At 40.2% G+C, this 23322-nt stretch overlaps 1 protein-coding gene and 1 non-coding gene across 2 annotated transcripts in view; both read right to left on the reverse strand.

Moving 5' to 3' along the window:
* Positions 1-557: 557 nt before the first annotated feature.
* Positions 558-23322, reverse strand: part of ARFGEF2 (ADP ribosylation factor guanine nucleotide exchange factor 2) — a 100885-nt gene continuing 78120 nt past the window's right edge. The window contains exons 28-39 of the mRNA XM_059898821.1: positions 22879-23039; positions 21052-21182; positions 20769-20898; positions 17565-17700; positions 16574-16712; positions 16411-16465; positions 15116-15230; positions 12068-12198; positions 8538-8706; positions 6778-6916; positions 4780-4897; positions 558-4224 (exon numbers count right to left, since the gene is read on the reverse strand). Coding sequence (XP_059754804.1) covers positions 4048-4224; positions 4780-4897; positions 6778-6916; positions 8538-8706; positions 12068-12198; positions 15116-15230; positions 16411-16465; positions 16574-16712; positions 17565-17700; positions 20769-20898; positions 21052-21182; positions 22879-23039 — 1601 coding nt within the window. The 3' untranslated portion in view covers positions 558-4047. The remainder of the gene's footprint in view (positions 4225-4779; positions 4898-6777; positions 6917-8537; positions 8707-12067; positions 12199-15115; positions 15231-16410; positions 16466-16573; positions 16713-17564; positions 17701-20768; positions 20899-21051; positions 21183-22878; positions 23040-23322) is intronic.
* On the reverse strand, positions 7611-7683 carry TRNAR-UCU (transfer RNA arginine (anticodon UCU)). Its single transcript has one exon. It is a non-coding gene; the product is annotated as a tRNA-Arg (tRNA).

Consider the following 23322-nt stretch of genomic DNA (forward strand, 5'->3'; position numbering starts at 1 on the left):
ACAACTTTACATATTTCAGAAGGAATGGATTCTGCGCTTGGAGGCAGGAAAGGCAAGGTTAGAGCTCACTGTCTTCCTAGGCCAGCTCCCTGTGTGAACCTCAGAATCGTCTCCCGCTCAATGCCCACTTGGCTTACCTGTGAGTCTTCCTCTGCGATCTTGCCCTCAGTGCCAGCAGGAGGAGATGTCTGTCTTTCTTGGGAACTAACCCACTGGTCAAACTAATTAATGAGATAAATAAGAATCTTCTCATGACCTCATAACTGGATATTCTTCCCTTTCACAGGGGGGAGGAAAGTGAATGAAGGGAATTTTACTTAAAAAAATTTAAACCCACAATTAATATTCTCCCATTAATAATTATAATAGTTAAACATAAAGGCCAAATTTTACCACCAATACCTGCCACAAGAACAAACTAACCCAAAACTTGATATACATTATCAAGTTTGATATACATAATGGCTTGATATACATTAATTACTACATTAAAAGCAGCTTTACTTTTTAAAACTTTATTGATTTACCACCTGATTAAAGCATGGGATATTTATTTTAACAGTATTATACATAATATTTTTACATAGAAAACTTTACATAGCATTTCATATTATATAATTCTGCTTATTCTTTCAAAAATGTATACATCCATTGGGCAAGGAATGCTTTTCATTAAATTACCAATATTAAATGCACTTAATCATTGTGTATAGATTAAACGAAAGTAGCTATTAACTAACTTTTAGGCATTTTTAAGGAGGTAAAACATACATTTGCACATAAAGAAATATTTGATGCAAATATGCAGATAAAATTTTTTAAAAATTAGAACACTGAGAAAAACTACACTTTTGATGAGTGTCTTTTTTTGAGAGCAAGGATTTCCATATATAGTCATTCTTTTAAATATTCGGCTTTGGTTTCTTTGTTTCCCAAACTACAAAGCTGCCGATAGCAAAACTCCAAGATTTCACGTGAGTTCAAGCTATGTCTACTTTAACACAAATACTAAAACAGAATTCAGAAAATGCAGTATTAAGGATCCAGCTTCTATTTAAACCAATACCCATTTGCATCATAACAACAAACGTCTGAATGAGATGGCCATACTTGCATTTGTCAGCAGGTTCCTTTAATAACTATAAAGACTACTAAATGTATAGCCATAATCACAAAAGAATGACGAGAAAGTTTAGGTTTTTTTTTTTTTTTTTTTTTTTGCATTTTGTACAAAAGTCACCTCTCAGAGGAAAATGTTGTTTCCAGATATTATTATACAATTCCCATTATGTATGTTCTTTGCTTGTACATGAGGAGTAACAGGGAAAAGGTGTATTTGACTCTAAAGATGCATACTAGAAATAAAATTTCCCATCCACCGTTTGTTGTTAAGATGCCAAAGCTGGTGATCTCCCTAAAGGACAATGAAGAAAAACAAAACTGCTCAAGGCAGCAGTCCTGTAACAAACAAAAACTTCTCCAGAGACTCAGCACAAAAAATCAACACTTAAAGCATGCTGAGAAAGAAATAAGGCCTTGGAAATGTGTCGCTCTTCTCCATAACCCTGTGAATGAATGGCCCCTGGCCCGGTGCTGCAGGGGCACACACACCCCTTTCACTGGTGTGTGAGTGGCACAAGCCACGTTCACCGTGCGCTAGAACAGATCCGTCACAAAAGAGAACTCGGGCTGAGTGGCTTTACCATTGGGAGTGAGGGATCTCCTCTGGATGTCACAGTCCACAGACAAGAAAAGTCACCCTAAATGGTTTTACATCCAGTTTCTAAAAAGTCCACGCTGGTACAATTCAAATGCCTTATTCAGAATATCGAATCTTTTAAAAAAAAAAGCTGAAAAGAAATTCAAACCTGAATGTTTCGGCAAGTGACAAAACGCGCTTACACATTTCCTACTCTGCGAGAGGGGGCAAAAATGAAAGAGAAGGCAGGAACACGTGGGCGAAGTCTTGCAGTCACATTCAGTGAAGAAAACGTCACATAAGAACCTCAGAAGGAAAGGAAGAATCTCCACCTAGGGACGCAGCTGGACAGAAAATGTAAGTATGAACAAACCCGCATGCTCCCCATTTATACCTTTAGTGCAAATGTTAATGGAGACGGCTGACTAGCGGAGGCTGTGACCACCACAGTACCAGCGAGGACGTCTCAGCATGTGGGGTCCATGCTGCAGCGTAAAGATGTAACGGATTCCAGGACCAGGACGTCAGACGTGCTGACATTTTCCATTCACGGTAAAATATTTAGCAGGTCCTTTCCTGCTAAATTCCGTAGCCCCTCTTCTCTCATGTATGTAAATAACGTAAAAACCTAAACCTGCTCTTTTTTTTCTTTGGTAGAGAAATTAAAACACTTTTGAGGAAAGAAGAAAGTAGACAGAGTACTGCTGGCCAAAACCACACATTGCTCAAGGCTGTTAGAACACAAAAAATGTAAGAAATCAGTCTCTTAGTAAACAAAAGCACCAGAAATCCTTCTCTATAAAGAAAAACTATCCAATTGTTTAGATAGGTTCCCAACTTACTAACTTCTAAGGCACCAGAGTCGACATCAACACAACCCAATTTACAGGACTACAGGGCGCAGGGAGCAGTCTCCATGTCTTAATAACCCTGCAACACTTCTAACGCTGAGTGCTGCTCTCGGTGAGCAGGGGACGAGAGGGCAGAGATGAAGCCTGTGTTCTTTCTCACTGACTCAGAGTAAAATTCAGCTCCCACATCTACTGCTTGCAGGCCTCGGGCTGTATTCCTAGACCGCCGGCTTCCACACAAGCTGCACCAGAATTCAGTTCTACTGCAGCTGAGAGTATTGCACCGTCATTCACGTGATAGGGACCCCAGAATGTAACCCTTCCAAAGAACTCAGCTCCTTGGTTCAAATTAACGGAAGCACTGAACGCAGGCCACCTCCTGCCAAGGTCACGGTCAGCTGTGCTGGCCCACAACAGCACAGGTCTGCTCGGGTTCAACCCATGACACGTGGCTGGGGGAGGCTCACAGGAGCCACCCTTCTCACGCAGAGCCCCCAGCCCCTCTCTCTGGAGGGACCTTGCGTGGGGACGGTGCCCAAGCAGGGACACTAACCGCTGGTACACTCACTATCCCGAGGTACAAAGAAAAGGGCTACTCAGATATAAATTAATTCTCTTAAATTACTACTTCACTTTTGTTACTGCTTCATAGATTAGATGGACAATGTATTCTGGAAATTTTAATACTCCTCCACAAATACTTACTTCAATGAAGACTAATCATCTTCATTCAGTTGTTGACTTTTTCCTATAGCCTTTTTCTCCCCCAGTTACTAAAACAGGGAGAGCCAGGAGGCACTACATTTGTTTTTCAAACCTTGCAAGCTCTTAATTCTAACTTAATTACTAAACTCTGCCTTCAATCAAATCCTCAGTAATATCTTTTTTGTCAAATGCTTTAAAAATCACCCAGACGTTAACAAACGAAACAGAAAAAAAAACCCAAAAGAAACCCCAACCCTTTTCCCCCTACCTTTCCCCAAACTAATGTAACTACAGCTGACTCACAACTGACAAAAACACTCAAACTTCTCTAGCACACTCAAACAACAAAAGATCCCAGCATATTTTAGGTGGCACTTAGCCGTTACAAGAAATTTTATTAACATACTCTCTAATAATCACGAACCTATACAGCTATGTTCAGTACCATCAAGGAGAGCGACTTCCTCTGACAGAACATCTACAGCCAATCGTGGGACTTTGCTTGAGAATGACGGCAAGTGCAATGACAGATGTGACAGGCAGTTCAATCGGTAAAGTGGAATGACAGAGATGAGACTGACTCCCCACCTCCTGTGTTAACTGGGTGTGCAACAGTTTAGGGAAATAGCACAACGCCTCAGTCGGGGACTCTGATGGAACCGTCTTTATCCAGGCCATTCTGAGCTCCAGGATGCCGACTTTCTACGGTCTGACCCTTCCCGAGACGTGCCAGGCAGAGGCGGCGTGGTGACAGGGCTGCAGAGCTGCAGCAGTGGCCCGGAGGGGCCCGGGCTACCACATTGGTGACGGGGTCCCTGGCGCCTGGGGTGGCTCTTCTGGAATCCATATCTTATACACAACACCTATCCTTAGGAAGAACTTCCGCAGAACTGCTCGGAGCTCAGGAATCAGGTCAAACTGCATAATTTCACACAAGTAGGGGTAGTACATTGCAGCATGTGCTTTAAACTTGAGGTGGGAGAAACAGAGAGAGAGAAAATTAGACATGCAACTATTTTTTGGCACTAGTTTTTCAAAAGTATTCATCTCACCCTGGAACTTCTTGCAAATAATATTGGTGTTTTTTCTGGCTATTATAAAGTAGGTGCAAAAAATTTGCAAATTAAAACTTCTTTTAATTATATTTAACTCCTAACACAAACTATTTGGGGACAGCCTTGCTACCAAAGTCAACTTTCATTTTAGTAAATCAAGTTTCCAATTCTAAACCAGTGTTTCACAATCTCAACCCTCTCTTCCAACAAAGCCACACTGAAAATCACGGTAGCTGTTTAACAGCAACCTGCCTGGCTTCAACTTCAGCCTTTCTCCGCTGGGGCTCTTTGAGAGAAAAAGCCCCAATAACCCCGGGCACCCACTGTTCATAATTAATTAACTTCTCTCCGATGCATCTAGAATGGTGCTAGTTATGTAACCATCCTTGGAGGAATGAGGAAAGTAGTTACTTCAAAGTCTCAATGAAAAGCCAACCCAAATCCCAGTGGAGACATTACTTGTTTATACCTTTTCATCGTTTATTTTGAGGGTTTTTGTTAGAAGTAACAACAGGAGACTTGTCCAGGCCTCCCGATGGCTTTCAGAGTTCACTGTGATGAAATAGGCCAGCGCCTCGCTGCACACACTAGAAGAATCAGAGGTGGGGTGGAGGGGGGGGCACATGTCAAATAAAAGAGGAACATCTCACATTCCAATGGAGTGAAGAACTCTTTATTCTTTTATTATTCATTTATTTTTAAAAAATCTTTTGGCTGCGCTGTGCAGTGTGTGGGATCTTAGTTCCCCAACCAGGGACTGAACCCATGGCCCCTGCGCTGGAAGCGTGGAGTCTTAACCACTGGACCGTCAGGGAAGTCCCAAGAACTCTTTATTCTTGCGATGAGTATTTAGTGAACACCTGCTCTGGCTGTGCCATCTTGAACGAATCCCTGAGCCTCAGTTTGCTCAGCTGTAAAATGGGAATAAATAACTGTACCAAACTCAAGGGGCTGCTGTGAAGATGAAATGAAGCAAGTACATTAAACGTTAGCCAGCGCAGGCCTGGCACGTGGCTGGGGCTCAATCAGGGTTTGCAGCACAATCAGCACGAGAGCCTGTTACCCACAGTTAACCATGAACTGCCTTTCTTTTCCCACATCGCACACAACGGCTATTTTTAAAACATGTTGTGCTAAAAACATTTACGTATCTCCTTTAGAGAAACTTTATGAGACTATGTAGGTAGTTCTCTTTTGGGCCTGATGTAAATTGAAATGAGCTGCTGATGTCCTCTTTAATTAATGCATTTCTCAGCTTATGACATCATATATTGTCCTTGCAAGACGACTGAAAAGTGCAAAAAATTATAGAAGAGAAAAAAATTCCCATAATTCCGTCATCCTAAGAGACACATAACAATATTCTGGAATAGGAAATATTCCAGATTTTTGGTCTGTGATTTTTAAAAAACATTACTGAAAAATCACAAGTATATATGGTTTTACATCCTGCTTTTTTGTGGTGAAACTTGTATTATGAGCATGTTCCCACATCAAGGAAAATTATTTTTAAAAAACTTCATTTTAAAAAAAATTTTATTTTTTTTGGGCCACACCGTGCGGCTTGTGGGATCTCAATTCCCTGACCAGGGATTGAATCCCGGGCCACGGCAGTGAAAGCCCGGAATCCTAACCACTAGGCCACCAGGGAACTCCCCAAAACTTCATTTTTAAAGGCTGCATAATATTCTATCATAGGATATACCACAATGTAGTTATCCATTCCACAGTCAAGCTGCTTTAAGTTTTTTCTCTTTATAAGTAAGTCTGCAATGAATGTTCTGTGTGGGAATCCTGATTCCCTAACAGTGGATTACTGAGTCAAAGAAAGAGATTGAATACTTTAAGGCTCTTGATATATATATAATGCCCCCTGATTTCCAGAAATCGGAGAGTGAGTGTCTTTATCCCGTGTTTGCCAGCACTGCATGTTAATGTTTTCAAATCTTAAAGGAGCGAAAGGAGGCTTAGACACAGCATCTTGCTCACAGTTGCCCAAGAAACTGGGTGGCAAAGATCTAGTTCTTTGCAGGGGGCTCTCTCAATGCCATCCGCTGCCAGCCCACTGCTGCATTTCCACACAAAGTAAGTACATCCTGGTACCCGCACGATTCTAATATGTTCCTCTTGGGAAGAAGGAATGGTGGGATGAGCTGACAGTGCTCTAAAGAGGACGCAGTCAGGACTTCAATCCAGGCTGGATGACTCTGAGCTCAGAGCACTTTTCCCTGCCTATGTTTCTGTGCTTTAAGCAATGTTGAATGGAAGAAATGAAGCCCTGCCCTCCTCAGGGCATTAAGAAAAGTGAAATAGAAGAACCAGATAGGATGAAAAAACAAAAAGGAAAACAGTTGGTGAGGGTGTCAGCATATAGGTATTTTTCTCCTACTCTTTTCAAATCATAGTATTGTTATGAAGCATCTGTGTATTACAGGTAAGAAATTTAATCAGAAATCATTCTTCTTACGTTAAAAGTCGCTGCTGTATTTCTTCCCAGGAATCCCTGCGGTTCTCATCGACATACATTCGAAACAGGATCCTCAAACAACAGGCCAGGCTGCTGGTTTCTTGTTTTAGAAGGTTGGGTTTAGACTTGCCCTTAAAACCTAGAGATCAGAAATAGTCATATAAATAGTGCACACTTCCAGGGTAATGCTGAGAAATCACGTGGGAAACTAACTGAGTTACTTTAGGAAATACTGAAAGATCTCACATTTTTAATACGGCTCAATTGTGATACCAGACAAGGCAGCCCTGACATCTCATCCTCCCTACAAGGTACACTTTGCTCCTCAACACCCTGAGCTGTTCTCCATTCAGACTCTGCTCACTGGCTGGTGAAGCCATTCATTTCATCTTCTCAAGCGTAACAGTGCTTAAGAATTCTAGCATGTCTCTGACTTGCTAGATGTTTTTCACAAACCACATACAAGAACACGTTTTTTTTTGAGAACCAACATGATAATTATTTTATTTTTCTAGCCTTCCAAATTAGACCCTCCATTAGAGCATTTTATCATTTGAAAATAAGGACCACTGCCCTAGATGAAAACTTCACAGCAGTTCCTGAAATAGCTCCTCAGTGCGTCTCTGTCATCCCTTCTCCCTCTGCCAATCCATCCCACACACACCTGCCAGAACAATCTTCCATAAGTATCCTTTTCTTTGTATCTCATCCCTGAAGAACACGTTTTCTTAAACAAAGCAATACCAATCAGCCACAGAGATGTGTAAACCACTCTTATAAGCAAAATCTTTTTTTTTTTTTTTGGCCGTGCCACGTAGCATGTGGGATCTTAGTTCCCCGACCAGGGATCAAACCTGTGCCCCCTGCAGTAGAAGTGCAGAGTCCTAACCACTGGACCACCAGAGAAGTCCCTAAGCAAAATCTTATTACAGGCAAAGACATAAAACACCTAGATAGTTTAAAGCTATAGAGAAAAATGACATTTTAGAATTATGGATTAAAATAGGCATTTTGGTGGAAAATTCAAGTAATGGTAACAGTACAAGAATTATATAAAGTATCACTTTTGTACACAGTTCACAAAATGAGACTCCTACCATCACCCCTGCACATACATGTGTGTCTACACGCACACACATATCACTCACTTCTGGGACTTATATATTTATTTGTACACGTGGGAGAGAAAACCCCTAAAAGCCTCAAAAAAATGTACGAATGCTTTTGTTGCTCCTAGACGACCACACTTTTTATATCATCATGCTTAACTTTACATTTATTTATTTATTTAGGCTGCGCTACGTCTTAGTTGAGGCATGTGGAATCTTTTAGTTGTGGCATCCCGGCTTCTTAGTTGTGGCATGCAGACTCTTAGTTGCAGCATGCATGCGGGATCTAGTTCCCCAACCAGGGATCGAACCGGGGCCCCCTGCATTGGGAGTGTGGAGTCTTAGCCACTGGACCACCAGGGAAGTCCCTAACTGTACAATCTTAACCTAATGTAAAATTTCTTGCCCTTGCTAGATCAATTAAACTCAACCAATTCATTTTTCCATCAAATACTTACTGAGAGTCTCCCATGTGCCAGACAATATTCCTGGTACTAGGATGAAATTTCCCTTCTCTCTCCCTCAAGCATGAAATATCTGGTAAGTTATTCCAGCTGCGTGTACCATGCCAGGAATTTTCCAAAGGCTTTAATGTTTTAGGATGGTGACCAGTGTGACCACCTGTCGCATCTGCTGTGCTTCCTCCCTTACCTGCTCGCCACAGGACAGTCCGTTGCTCGTAATTGGAGTTGAAGGCCTTTGAGAATGAGTGGGACTCCTGCAAGCAGTCTAAGAGCTTGAAAAGGTGCTGGGAAGACATGCACTTATACATGCCCTGGTCCTCTGTCTCTATATGGATATCTGCATCCAGCGTGTCTTGCTAGAGAGGGGAGGATAAGAGAGCTAAGTAAAGAAGATGGAACGGATTTGGACACTGTGGTATCAGACAGAGATCATCACAACTCTCCAGAAGTCCTCCTCTCTATAAGGTACACTTCATTCCTCAGTACCCTGAAATGTTTTCCATTTAGACTCTGCTCATTGGCTGGTGAAAGAATATGCTGAGCTCTTGCATGATGGCAGGCTTTGCTGGCCAGAGTTTCAGTTTTGTCAGTACTGCCTTCATTGCATGAACAGGAGTGTGTACTTCTCCAATTATTTCACTACAGGATTGCACTGTCCTCTTTTTATTTTATAAAGAAATTGGAAAATGAGAAAATCAAACTGTAGTGCGTGTGATAGAAGGTGTGAGTCTCAAAACATACTCACTGAAAAGAAAGAAATTGTTAAGCAAAGCCCAAGGGCATCTTTAGCCTCATCAGGTGATTAATGAACTTTAATAAGATTGACAACTGTGTTTTCAAATGTGAAGGGAAAAACCATAGAAATAGGTATGGAATGCTAGAAATTTTTATTGAACATGTTGCCTAAAATAATTAGGGATTATTAGACATAATTAAGGATTTTATATTTGTTGAGCCCTCTAGGAATGGACCACAACCCTCCCTAGAAGCCAGAGGTTACAAAAGGGCAGAGTTTGCAATACTCCCCAAATTGATCTATAAATTCAATGTAATCCTTATCAAAATTCCAACTGACATCTTTGCAGGAATTGACAAGCTGATCCTAAAATTCATATGGAGATGTAAATGACATGGAATAGCCAAAATAGTCTCGAAAAAAGAAGCACAAAGTTGGAAGACTCATACTTCCCTATTTCAAAACTTACTAAAAAACTACAGTAATCAAGACAGTGTGGTACTGGCATAAAGATAGACATATAGATCAATGGAACAGAACTGAGAATCCAGAAATAAATCCTCATATTTATGGTCAAGAGATTTCCAACATGGCTATCAGAACAATTCAATGGGGAAAAAATAGTCTTTACATCAAATGGTGCTGGGATAATTAAACATCTACATGCAAAAGAATGAAGGCAGACCCCCTATCTCCCATCATATACAATAATTAACTCAAAAATGGATCAAAGACCTAAATGTAAGAGCTAAAATTATGAAACTCTTAAAAGAAAATGTAGGCCTAAATCTTTGTGACCTTGAATTAGGCAATGCTTTCTTAGAAATAACTTTAAAAGTACAAGTAACTAAAGAAAAAATAGTAACTTGGACTTCATCAAAATTAAAAACTTTTGTGCTTCAAAGGACACCATCAAGAAATTGAAAAGACAATGTACAAAATGGGAGAAAACAGGTGCAAATCATACATCTATCTGATAAGAGACTAATAACTAGAATATATAAAAACTCTTACAATTCAATGATAAAAAGATAAATAACCCAACTTAAAACTGGGCAAAGGATTTGAATAGACATTTCTCCAAAGATACACAAATGGCCAACAAGCACAAAAGATGCTCTACATCATTAGTTATTAGGGAAATGGAAATCAAAACCACAAAGAGATACTACTTCACACACACTGGGATGGTTATAATAATTAAAAAAAAAAAAAGACAGTAACAACCATTGGTGAGGATGTGAAGAAACTGGAACCTTCATACATCGCTGGTGGGAACGTAAAATAGTCTAGCTGCTTTGGAAAACGGTCTGGCAATTACTCAAAAAGGTAAACACTGAGTTACCATATGACCCAGCAATTCCACTCCTAGGTATATACTCAAGAGAATTAAAAACATGTGCACATTAAAATTTGTATAAAAGTGTTCACTGCAGCGTTATTCATAATAGCCAGACAATGGACACAACCTAAATGTCCATCAACTGATGAATGGATAAACAAAATGTGGTACCGCCATACAATGGAATATTATTCAGCCATATATAAAAATGAAGCACTGATACATGCCACAATATGGATGAACCTGGAAAACATTATGCTAAGTGAAAGAGGCCAGGCACAAAAGCTCACATATTATATGATTCCAGTAATATGAAATATCCGGAATCAGACAAATCCATAGAGACAGAAAATAGATTAATGGTTGCTGAGGGCTGGGGCAAGGAGGGAGTGGGGAGTGACGCTGATGGTTAGGGAGTTCCCTTTTGCAGTGATAAAAAATATTCTGGCGCAGATGTAGAGAATGGACTTGAGGCCACGGGGAGGGGGAAGGGTAAGCTGAGACGAAGTGAGAGAGTGGCATTGACATATATACATTACCAAATGTAAAATAGATAGCTAGTGGGAAGCAGCTGCATAGCACAGGGAGATCAGCTGGGTGCTTTGTGACCACCTAGAGGGGTGGGATAGGGAGGGTGGGAGGGAGACGCAAGAGGGAGGGGATATGGGGATATACGTATATGTACAGCTGATTCACTTTGTTATACAGCAGCAACTAACACAACAATGTAAAGCAATTATACTCCAATAAAGATGTTAAAAAAATATTCTGGAATTAGACAGTGGGGATATTTGCACAACTCTGTGAATATACCAAAGCCACTGAATTGTATACTTAAAAAATAAAACCAAAAACCAAAAAAGGACAGCCTTTGTGCTGGATCTGGCCAACAGATGTATTTTGCTGATCAATAATTATAGTATTTAATAAACAAGAGATGTCCTATATGAGAAAAATCTTGATTTCTGACTCCTCTTGAAAAACTGGAAGACCATCCCAGCTTGACCCACCTGACAGCAACTTGCCCCCGGAGCTGGAGGTGGCTGGGCTCCGGCGGGCCTCAAGCTCGGTGGTTCCCACTGTCCCGCCCAGCCTGCCGCCCGCACTCACAGCATCTCCCAGCCCCTGAAGCACTTAAGTTTGCAGCCCATGGTGTAAGGTTACTGTCCAACTTTTGGACACCAAATTCTGTTTCCAAGCAAACCGTGTCTACAAAAGGTTGCACACAGAAAACAAAAAAGTGCACTTCCTGAAGGAAAAATTGGTACCTTTATCCACATATTTTCCCTCTCAGTGATTCACGGTTAAACTGTATATCAATTATAAGGAACAGTCCCTGCGATTAATGACACATTTTTTCGAAGCACCAAGGTGGGGGTGGAGTCCGAGCAGTACTATGGTGGTAAACCAGCTCTCGGTGAGGGCGGGGGGAGAAAATGCCTGATTTCTAGCGTTCGGTGATTTCAGCGGTGTAAATACTCCCATGGTGGCCAATTTTAAGTTACTAGTACCTTGTCACTGAACGTGGGCCTGGGAGGAATGAGCATGCTGGGCTCTTGCAAGCCAGTCTCACTGGCTCCAGCACACTACTGCATCTGAACAACCTCCCCGCAGGTGCCCTTCTTCAGGCCACTCTCACCTGGGCAGCAACCATGTGCTCTGCATCTTCCTTTTTGCTCGTTGCAGGGTAGAACACGATGTTGTCAATGGTCTGTATCAATTCCAACTGGACCACGCACTTGATGAGGAGGCTGGCAAACAGTTTCTGATCTATATTAGATGATAAAGATTAACCCTAATAATGATTCAGCCAGTACTGAATTCACTGAGCTCTGACTATGTGCCAGGCATGGTTCTTGATGCTGTGGCATTAACAGTGAATAAGCTGGACAAAAATCCCTGGTCCCGTGGCAGAGACAGACAGTAAACAAGCTACTTAAGTTAAGATGTAGTACGTTAAACGATGAGGACATCAGGCAGGGATGGGGATATGGTAGGGATGGTGTCAAGGTGGGGATGCAAGTTTAAACAAGCTGGTCAGGAAAGGTTCTCTCTGCAAATGAGCTCCCTGAGCAAAGACCTGAAGATGGGGAGGGAGTCAGTGATGTAGGTCCCATGTCCTCTGGCACGTTTTTCTGCTGCCTGAAGGGTCACTCCTGCAGACCAGCTCTGGACTGTGCTCTATCCACAGAGGCTACAGGTTCCTGCGGTAGCCGACTCTCCAAAGGGCTGAACCTCAGTCTTGAGGGGTGGCGGTGGGGGGTGTGTGGGGGGGAGGAGGGTGCGGCTTATTTAAGCTCTTAGTTCCTGGATCACTTTCTGTCTGCCCTGGAGGTAGTAGCTGCTTCCCACATTTTCTGCTTCCATATCCCTCAGAGTCTTCTCCTACTTCTTTCAGTGGTTAGCCCTCTTTGACTAGTTAACAATTCTTTTTTTTTTTTTAATTTTTAAAAATTTATTTTATTTTATTTTTTTTAATTTTAATTTTTATTTTTCTTTAACAATTCTTTATGTAGAATTGTCCCTGTTCAAATTATTGGTGTGGTTTCTGCCTACTGATTAGACTCTGACTAACGTCTCATCTTCTCAATCCCTGGGCTCAGGGACAGTCCATGTCTGGCACTTTGTAAGTGTTGGCTGGTTTGACTACAGTAAAAGTAGAGCTTCCTTTTCAACTTGTTAAAGAATCAGAATGTTGAAAATATTAAATAAACATTAAATAAGAACAAGGAGTTGGGTCATCTTCAAGCTTTTGAAAGTGACTGTGAAATTATATATATACATATAAAAATTCTCCATGCAGAATTAGTTTTTTTTTTTTGGCCGCACCGCAGGGAATGTGGGATCTTAGTTCCCCGACCAGGGGCTGAACCCATGGTCCCTGCAGTGGAAAGGCAGAGTCTTAACCACTGGACCACCAGGAAGTCCCCAGAATTAGTTTTAATTGAAAAAGTATACAGTGGAATTGCAACAGATTTACATTTAACTTATGCCAATTCAATGACACCATCTTGGACCAAAAAGAAAAAGAAAAAAAACAATACAAGTGGTGTAAGAGATTCTGCCTGCTGCTCTATTCACTGAGCTCATGCCCAGAAGGGAGGCTGAGATGGGAGCCTGGGAGAAACAAAGCACGGTTCCTTGGAGGAATGGCAGGGGTCTCAAGCCCCAGGCATCTCTTAGAGCATAAACCTCTTGCTGCACTCAGTGGTTCCATTTAAAGAAATGCCCACTTGCCCCTCCCACACAAGCCAACCCCTTTATCAGGGGCTGATGAGGAAACAGCTTCTCTCCCTGGACACCGGAGAGACACCGGCTTCGCTGCAGACACAGAGGAGCAGCCCGTCAGTCTCCAACGTGGCGCCTCCTGAATGGATTCCGTATTTTTTGTGCCTTCAAAAGGTAACAGTGACCACACCGGGCTTTGTCTGATGTGCTGCTTCAGAAGTTTAATGTCAGTGGGAACACCTACAAACTGGCATGTCGAGAAGAGGCTGAAACTGCTATGAAGAAAAATAATGGGCACCACAACTTTAAGAAGACCAGACTAATACCAGAAAAGTTCCAATTTCTCAGTCAGCCAAAAGGGTCTGAATCCCAACTCTACTACATACTGGCAAGTCATGTCATCTAAGGCCCAGTTCACTCAAATGTAAAACAGTACCGCTTCAAAGGGCAACCATAAGGATCACATGAGAGCACACACATGGGACACACAGTACTGTGCCTGGCTGATAGCAACTGTGAAACCTATTTGTTTAAATGACAGACAGGGAAACACACCATAAGCAACATTAAGAGATAAATTAGTAAAAGTAATTTGAAACTCATATCCAGAAAAGGGATATCTAACACATAAAAAGCCCCCCACCCAAACCAATAAAAAGACAACAATCAATACAAAATGAACAAAGATTATGAATAGATAGCTCATAGAAATTGTTCTTAAACACATGAAAAACTGCTCAATTTCACTCATAATTAGAAAACTGCAAATTAAAACTACTCAAAAGATACCAAATATCACCTACGTATTCCCAGAGATCACGTAAATAGGTACAACCTTAATAGGCAGCAATGTGGAATTATCTATCAAAATAGCAAATGCACTTTCTCTTTTAACCTAGCAATCTTTTTTTCTGGGAATTTACCGAACAGATAAACTCACAAATAACACATGTATTAGGTGATTCAATGCAGTATTGTTTATAACAGAAAAAGACTAGGAATAACATAAACGTCCAGGTAGGAACCGAATTAAGCAAATAATAGCACATCTACAACCTGGGGCAATGTACACAATAGTACAGAAGAGTGTGAAAGCACTTTAGGTACTGATTTTGAATGATCTATAAGCTATATTAAGTAAAAAAAGAATAATGCATAGTATTCTATAATTTGTATAAAAAGGAGTGGAGAATTCATATATAAATATAGATACATATTGTATGCTTGTGTATGTGGATATGCATTTGCTTGCATATGAGCAAAATGTCTCTAGAAAGGTATATAAGAAACTGGTGACACTGGCTGCCACGAGGGAAGGGACAGGCAGACTGAGGCCCAGGGGTGAAAGAAAGGCTTATATCCTGTTTACCTTTCTGTACCTTCTGAATATCTGAATCATGTAAACATGTTACCTATTTAAAATAAATAAATACAAAAACAATACAGAAAGTGGTCTTACTTGCATACGGTCTAGCTTTCCAGCTGTCATCGGTCGGGTTAGAGAGTTGGCTCTGGCCTCTCTCAGAGGCATTTCTATCTATGCTGCTTAAAGACTGGCGGTCCAGATCCACATCCTAGAAGTAAACCAGAGAGAAGCACAACGTTCATTTCTCGGCCCACAAGTCAGTACCTGGGCAGAGATGAGCCCATTTTAACACTGCTGGCCCAACTTCAATCTGTGTCTGCTCAGCCTGAAGTATAAATGCAGCACTTCTCAGAGGCTGCAGGGGAGAGATTACAAATTTCAATTACTTCTCCCTCCCATTAAAATTTCACATTTTCTGATTCCAACTTAGACGGCATTTCTCCGCATACTATGAGTTCATGATGAGGTGTGACAAATTTTTAATGAGCTCAAGTTCAAAAATAAACGAGCACGGTAGCTAGGCTTTTTTTTCTTTTAAGTTGACAGCAGAAAGTTAAAAAACAAAGAATGTTTATATAATGTGCTTCATTTTTAAGTTGCTATATCCCAAATGCCTTTGAAAATCTAATGGCTTTATAGGTACTTGGAAATAGAAGCTAATTAGACAAACCCCCTTGTAAACCAAAGTATTTTAAAGTGACACTTGAATTAGAACTTTTTTATGGGGCCTTACACAAAACATAAAAACTACTATTTCATTGGTGGAGAGGAAGGTGCTCCTTAGGTAGGAGGGCAATAAATAAGGATAATGACACCAAAGCGATATTTATAACAGTGAAACACGAGAACTGACGAGAGTGTCCAACAAGGGAAAACTCGTTAAATAAATTACAATAATGTGCAGCCACCGAAGAGGCTGTTCTCAGAGAATATTTAAGAATATGGAGGGACTTCTCTGGGGGTCCAGTGGTAAAGATGCCACGCTTCCAGTGCAGGGGGCGTGGGTTCAAATCCTCGTCAGGGAACTAAGCTCCCACATGCCACGCAGAGGGCCCCCCCAAAAAAAAGGAATATGGAAAAATGCCCACAGTGGTGTTAAGTAATACATTATGTACAAAGTGAGCCCAAATTGCAAACATGTGGGTTGTGTGTGCTCAGTCACATAAATAAGAAACTAGAAGTGTTTTGTGGTTTTTATTGAGTGAAGTGACTTATTTCTTTAATACTTTTCTGTACTCTCTAAAAAATATTTTAATGAACATACACAGTGTTTAGCTCTTATAACCTTTTCTACTCACTTCCCATCAGAAAAGCACAAACCCTTTGGGCTGCTTAATTTTTTACTATAATATGTGATCAGAGAAAAGACAACTGAAAAAAAATCCTACCAAATGTTTTTCTGATGGATCTTCCTCCATTCCTACAGGTCTCCATGTCAGCAAACTAAAGGGAATGCAAAAGAAGGAAATCAATCAACGTGAAGGGCAACCTGGAGCTTTAAAATAACCACTGAAAGTAGAAATAAACAGCAGTAATCACATTAACACTTACACATGTGGGATGGTTGTTTTGAAAATATCCAACATACAATTGCATGTTTTGTCCCAGACGTCAGAACTGAATTTCTCTCCATTGGATATTACTAAGTTTTCTAAGCAATTTGTACCTGATCGAGCCAATTGCTCATTATCTGCAAAATAAAACACCTATCATTAAACTTCAAACGCTGTTTTGATTCCAACCTGATTGCTGATGCTTCCTATCGTGAGGTAGAGACAGTGCAACTGTTTGGGCTTGTTGGCTTCTAATTAATGAAGCATTGCTACGGATGGTAAAATTTTCAGAGTTTAAGTAGGCTATAAAGAGGCAGAATTATTTATCATGCTATATTGCTAGGGATGGAAGAAGGTCAACATTTTGCTACTTAATTAACTGGCTCCTTGTTCGAGAAATGGTAAAGACAGAAAATATTAGACCAGTGTTTCTGAAAACTTTGTCAAACATTACATTCCCAATTTTTGCTGTGTATCAACTGTTTTATCAGTTACTTGAAAACTGAGTACTCTTTGAAAAACTTAACTAAATTAAGCCTTGTCCTAAGCCAAAGTTATCTATGGGATCCAGGTCTAATGTGCTAGGTGGGTATTTTTCGTAATACATACTAAAATAAACACGGAAGTACTCAAAATAAAAAATGTCCATTGATGAAGCTGTTGATCTTGATTCTCACAGTACAGTTAAAAAACATTTTATTTTAGAAAATTTCAAACATACACAAAAGTAGAAAGAATAGTAATATACAAAGGTACATCTTTTGAGATATAAAATTTACCATATCCCACCTTAGAAGAAATGCTTATAAACTGACTTGGTGGAGAGACTGTTTTTATGTTCTAATTAAATTTAAAAAATACACATTTTCACCAATTAAATTATACATTGTACTCCTTGGCATTACATCCATGCTTTTATATACTGAAAGAATTAATCTCCCGTTAAGGACTATGTCAAGAAAAATGATGCCTAACCACATAAAGAGTACCTTGTTTTACACACCACTGCAACTGTGCAAATACATCAGAAAGAAGAACTTCATTCAAAGCTTCATAGAACTGGGTAAATACGTCACAAATAGCATAAAGTGCATGATTGCAAGTTGTTGTCATCCACTCAGATTTCTGGAAAAACAATTAAAAGATAATGTTTAAAAGCCACTCTCCCTGCGGTGAGATGGGCATTCTCACATATCATTGGCAAAATGTTCTGAAAAGCAATTCAGCAACAGGTAGCAACTGTCTTAAAATGTTCACATCCACTGATGCGATAACACTACTTCCAGTAATGGACCCTGAAGAAATAATCAAAGATCTGTGGCTGAAGGTTTATGAATAAAGATGTTTACCAACACTGGTATTCATATACTGTAAACACAGACATAAACTAATGCTCAGTAATGTGGCAATTAAATTGAGTACATCCATATGACAGAATATTAACAGTCATTCAAAGTGATACTTCCAAAAAATTTTTATTATGCTAAATATTCACACCTTACACCAAAGATTTAAATACTAAAAATGATGTTAGATAGACATTTTTCCAAAGAAGATATACAAATGGCCAACAGACAAGGTGCTCAAAATCACTAATTATCAGAGAAATGCAAATCAAAACCACAATGAGATATCACCTCATGCCTATTAGAATGGTCATCATCAAAAAGACAAAGATAACAAATGCTGGGGAGAATGTGGAGAAAAGGGAACCCTTGTGCACTGTTGGTGGGAATGTAAATTGGTGCAGCCACTGTGGAAAACAATATGGAGGTTCCTCAAAAAATTAAAAATAGAACTACCATATGATCCAGCAAATTCTACTTCTGGGTATATGCCTAAAGGAAACAAAAACACTATGTTGAAGAAATATATGCAACCCCCTGTTCGCAGCATCATTATTTACAATAGCTGAGACATGGCAACAACCTAAGTGTCCATCAACAGATGAACGGATATAGAAAATGTGATATATATACACATAATGGAATACTATTCAGCCATAAAAAAGAAAGTCCTGCCATTTGCAATAACATGGATGAAACTTGAGGGCATTACACTAAGTGAAATAAGTCAAAGACAAATACTGTATGATCTCACTTGTATGTGAAATCTAAAAATAAAACCCAAAGAACAAAAAACAAAAAACACCCAAAACCAAACTCAGGAAAAAAAGATCAGATTTGTGGTTCGGGATGGGGATGGGGGAACTGGATAAAGGGGGTTAAAAGGTCCAACTTCCAGTAATAAGATAAATAAGTGCTGGGGATGTAATGCATAACATGATGACTACAGTTAACACTGCCGGATGGTATACCTGAGAGTAGATCCTAAATGTTCTTATCACAAGGAAAAAGAAAAGTTTTTTCCTCTTTTCCTTTCTATCTACATGAGATAATGGATGTTAACTCAACTGACTGTGGTAATCGTTTCACAATACATGTAAATTGAGTCATTCTGCTGAACCCCTCAAACTTATACAGTGCTTTATGCCAATTGTATCTCAGAAAGCTGAAAATAAAAAAAATAAAAATGTCATGAAATTACCAAAGGAAATATACAGAGAGATTCATAAATTAAGGAAAAGGGAAAGGTTGCCAAGCATGATTTCCAAAGTGGAAACTATAAAGTAAAAAACTAATAGATTGGGTTACTTAAAAGCTAAAATTTTCCAAAACAAAAAAGAAACCAAGTGGGCAAAATCATCTGCAATTTATATAAGGATATGCTGTATTATTTTTATACTAAAAAACTCATAAATCAATAGGAAAAAGATGAATAAGTCAATAGATGGGCTAAGGATATGAAAAGGCAATTTGTAAAAGAAGAAATGTAATGATCAGTGGCGTGAAGGAAAATAACAGAACCTCGCCAGCAGTTAAAAAACTTTTAAATGTTTTACTCTTGGTCTATCAAATTGATGATTAAATAAACTAAAATATGAAGAGCTGGAGTGGGTGTGGAGAAACAGGAACTCTCCTGCATTGCTGACAGCAGTGTAAATGACTACATATGTATTTGGTCAACTCAAAAGTATATATCAAAAGCCTCAGTAACATGTATGCCCCAAACCTGACAGTCAGGCCACTTGCCCTAAACAAATAAAGAAATAAGTACAAGTGTAGCTGGAAAAAATGTTCATTTTAGTGCTGTTTAAAGAAAGAAAAACGGCAAAGAATTTTCCATGGACTATGGAACATCCACAACTAGGAATGTTTTGCAGTCCTTAAAAACATTGTAGAAGAAAAGTTACAGCTGTGGAAAAAATACTCATGTATTAAGTTAAAAAGTATGTGAGGTGGGATTCCATTTTTGTCAAAAGAAAAAAGGTATGAGATATACAAACACACAAGAACTATCTGAAGGGGTAACAGTGGTTACCAGTGGAAGACTGAAACTGTGGGTGTTTAAATTTTTTTCTTTGTTTTCCTGTTTCTTGTTTTATAATGAAGAAAACTTTAAAGTAAGATTAGAAAACTGTACGTATACTATAACCTCAACCACATCTGAACCATGTAGAAGACTGAGGGAAGTTTGCCACAGCATTAAGTCTAATTTTGGAATGGTAAAATTATGAATTTTCTGTATATTCCTAATATTCTTTATTACATATGGTACTTTTATACCAGGGGGAGGGAGGAAACATTGTTCCTAAAAGAAGGTTAAAATGTTGCACTCCTAACTAAAAATCTTGGAATAGAACATCCTTTCCTGACCCCCTTGTCCCTAGGGGAGAAATAACAAAGACTCCTAGATGTATCAAACATTCTTTAAAAAAAAGGCCTAATATTTGCCAACATTATCTCCAGCTGTAACCTCATTAAAAATCCTTTTAATGGATTTTTAAAGGGAGGAGAGATGTTCCACATTTTACCAACTGTTCAGAAGTCCATATGAAGCAAATAAGTAAGAGGACCAGTGGGGTGCCTGCGAGTCCAATGCCCGAGGGCCAAGTAGGCAGACGGTGGTGATTTATTTCCCCTCACTCTTCCCCAGATGGGGAGTTTCTTAGCACTACTCGATACTGGTAGAAGAAGGCCAGGAAGGGTGTTTCCATTTTCAAAACAGACCCGAAATGGCTCAGTATTTAAGACTTCCCTGTGCTGTGGATGACGATGCAACACCAGACGCAGACAAAGGCTGGAGGGGCTCTTCTCCCATCTCCCCAGGGCAGCACTTTAGTCATCACCCACCTCCGACTGCTGCTCGGGGAGTTTCATATTGTCAAAAATCCTGAACACGATTCTGAACAGGTCCTGCCACCAGTGCTTTTCGAAGGTATGGCCATAGCTCTTCATGATCTCGAACATGACCGTGAGCCCTCTGGAGGAAAGAAAGCCAGCATGGAAGAGGGAACGGGTGGGGGAAGAGGACAGCAGAGAAGACAGTGGGAGAGCCTGGGGTCGGGGCGGGGAGCAGGGGCCGGAGGCTCATTCAGTGACGGAAGGAAGGGGCACCACCCTGGGTCACAGTTACCTTGTCCGTACATCTAGCTTGCATCTGTTAATGATGCAGGAGAGCTCAAAGAGGATGGGGAACCAGCCTCGGACCCAGACTCTGTCGCCAGTAGCCACATTCATGTCGTCGCTTGTGTATTCTTGCAGCACCTGCAGTGAGAATCACCTCTCAGAGACAGACTATGCAAGTGAAAGGAAGGAACTGAAACAGAACTACACGAAGATTAAAGCCCCGCACATTTTCCTCTCCTGAAAATACCCATTCAGCAAGGGTCTGATGGGAAATCCTGAGGAGACAGAGACAAGCCTGTTCCAAGGGCACATGAGCAGTTTTCCCCTGTGAACCTTCGGAACTTAGTAGGCTTTAGAATAAGTTGAGTGGGGCTGACCACAAGAGTCCTGGGGGCAGGAGGTGGTACATTAAGAAAAGCAATAAAGTTCAAATGGTGATAGCAAAATATCCAGGATGATTCAATATCTTAGGTCTTTCTGGAATGTTAGTGTAACACGTATTACTTAATAGCGGCAGCAGCTACTATTTACTAAATGCTTGCTATGGCTCAGGAACTGTGACGGTGCATTACATGGATTAACAATTCTCACAACAATTCCATGAAGCAGGTAGAAATAATGGTCCCATTATACAGATGAGTCAACTGAGGCACTAAGAGATTAAGTAAGCTGCCCAAGGTCATGCAGCTGGGAGCTGGCAATCTTTCCACAGTCTAAGTAGGAAGCCCTACTTTCTGCCCTATCTCTGGGATCTTGAGCCCTCTGCTCCTTAACCACTCTTGAAGTAGTATTGTCTGTGGTAATGGAATTTCTTTAACCAACCCCGGTTATTTAACATTAGGCAATTTCTCTCTCTGCTTTGGTTAACTCCCCTGTACAATGGGGATATAATTACCCATCTCGTAGGTCTGATGTGGGATTAAACAAATCTACACACACAAAATGCCTAGAATGTTGCCTGACATGTAGCGAGTACTCATCAACAGCGGCTCTCATTATCATCACATCTTAATGAACCATTGTAGGGACCAGACATATCATCTTAGGGGTTTACACTTCTGTAAAGAATGCTTAAGAAGAGATCTATACAGCCCATCAGTTTAGTTGTGTTCATTTCCACCCAATTTCAGTGTTTTGAGACAGTCAGCTGAACCAAACAGGACTCTTTATTTTTTTATTTTTTAAAGGTTTTTTTTTTTTTTTTTTTTTTTGATGTGGACCATTTTTAAAGTCTTTATTGAATTTGTTACAATATTGCTTCCGTTTTATGTTTTGGATTTTTGGCCGCGAGGCATGTGGGATCTTAGCTCCCCAACCAGAGACTGAACCTGCACCCCCTGTACTAGAAGGTGAAGTGTCAACCACTGGACTGCCAGGGAAGTCCCAAGCAGGCCTCTTTAGAAAGGTGAGATGTAACAGAAAAACCCTAAACATTTTCGGAAGTAAACAAAAGGTCATCTTTAAATGTGATTTCTCAACCACATCACAGTGGCATACTGTCATTTCCTAAAAGAGAGGTTTGTTTTCTTTCAAATAGAAATGTCTTGCTTCTTCAGCTTTGCCAAAATTCATAGCTAAACTATTATCATCTACAAAAACAATCTGTAGAATACCATATAAAAGTTCAGTGTGAATAAAATAACTTCATACATACAAAATAACATAAAAGGTATAACCCCTGTAATGGCAGCATTCTGAAATAAACACCTAGTTTAGGGGAAACATGCGTTTCTAGAAGAGTAGCTGGAACGGTCTTTGCCAGGAGCAAGGAGTTTTTGCCTACAACTCCTTTCCCCCCTCACAGCCCAAATGAGTGAAGAGAGGAAAACTGTACCCGAGGCCTCTCGGAGACGTATTTCCCACAGAAGCGGATGAGCCGGATGGCTTCCATGCTAGTGTCAGGGAAAGCAGCATTGCAGGCAAACTCTGATAAGCACTTCACAGCATCCTGAAAGGAATCGATGGCTGCAGGGAAATGATGCTGGAAAATGGTTGCTGGGGAAATAAAGGCACATTTTTTATAAGCCCGGGATTTAGAAATGGGGATTAAACACACACACACATACGTATACCAGGGATGATTACTTTTATGAAAATCTAAGGAAAGCATGTCAGTGTCTCTGGAAGACAGGATTTCTTATTAAATTATTCAGGAATGAATGCATTGAGTACAGCTTGGGCTAAACTACACTGGTTCCTGAGCTCACGCAACGATGTAAAGGCCTAAACAGTCATTGATTCAACAAACATTTGTTGAGTGCTGACTACATGCGAAGCG

Source organism: Balaenoptera ricei, chromosome 15 (assembly GCF_028023285.1).
Source record: "Balaenoptera ricei isolate mBalRic1 chromosome 15, mBalRic1.hap2, whole genome shotgun sequence".
NCBI classification, from domain to species: Eukaryota; Metazoa; Chordata; class Mammalia; order Artiodactyla; family Balaenopteridae; genus Balaenoptera; species Balaenoptera ricei.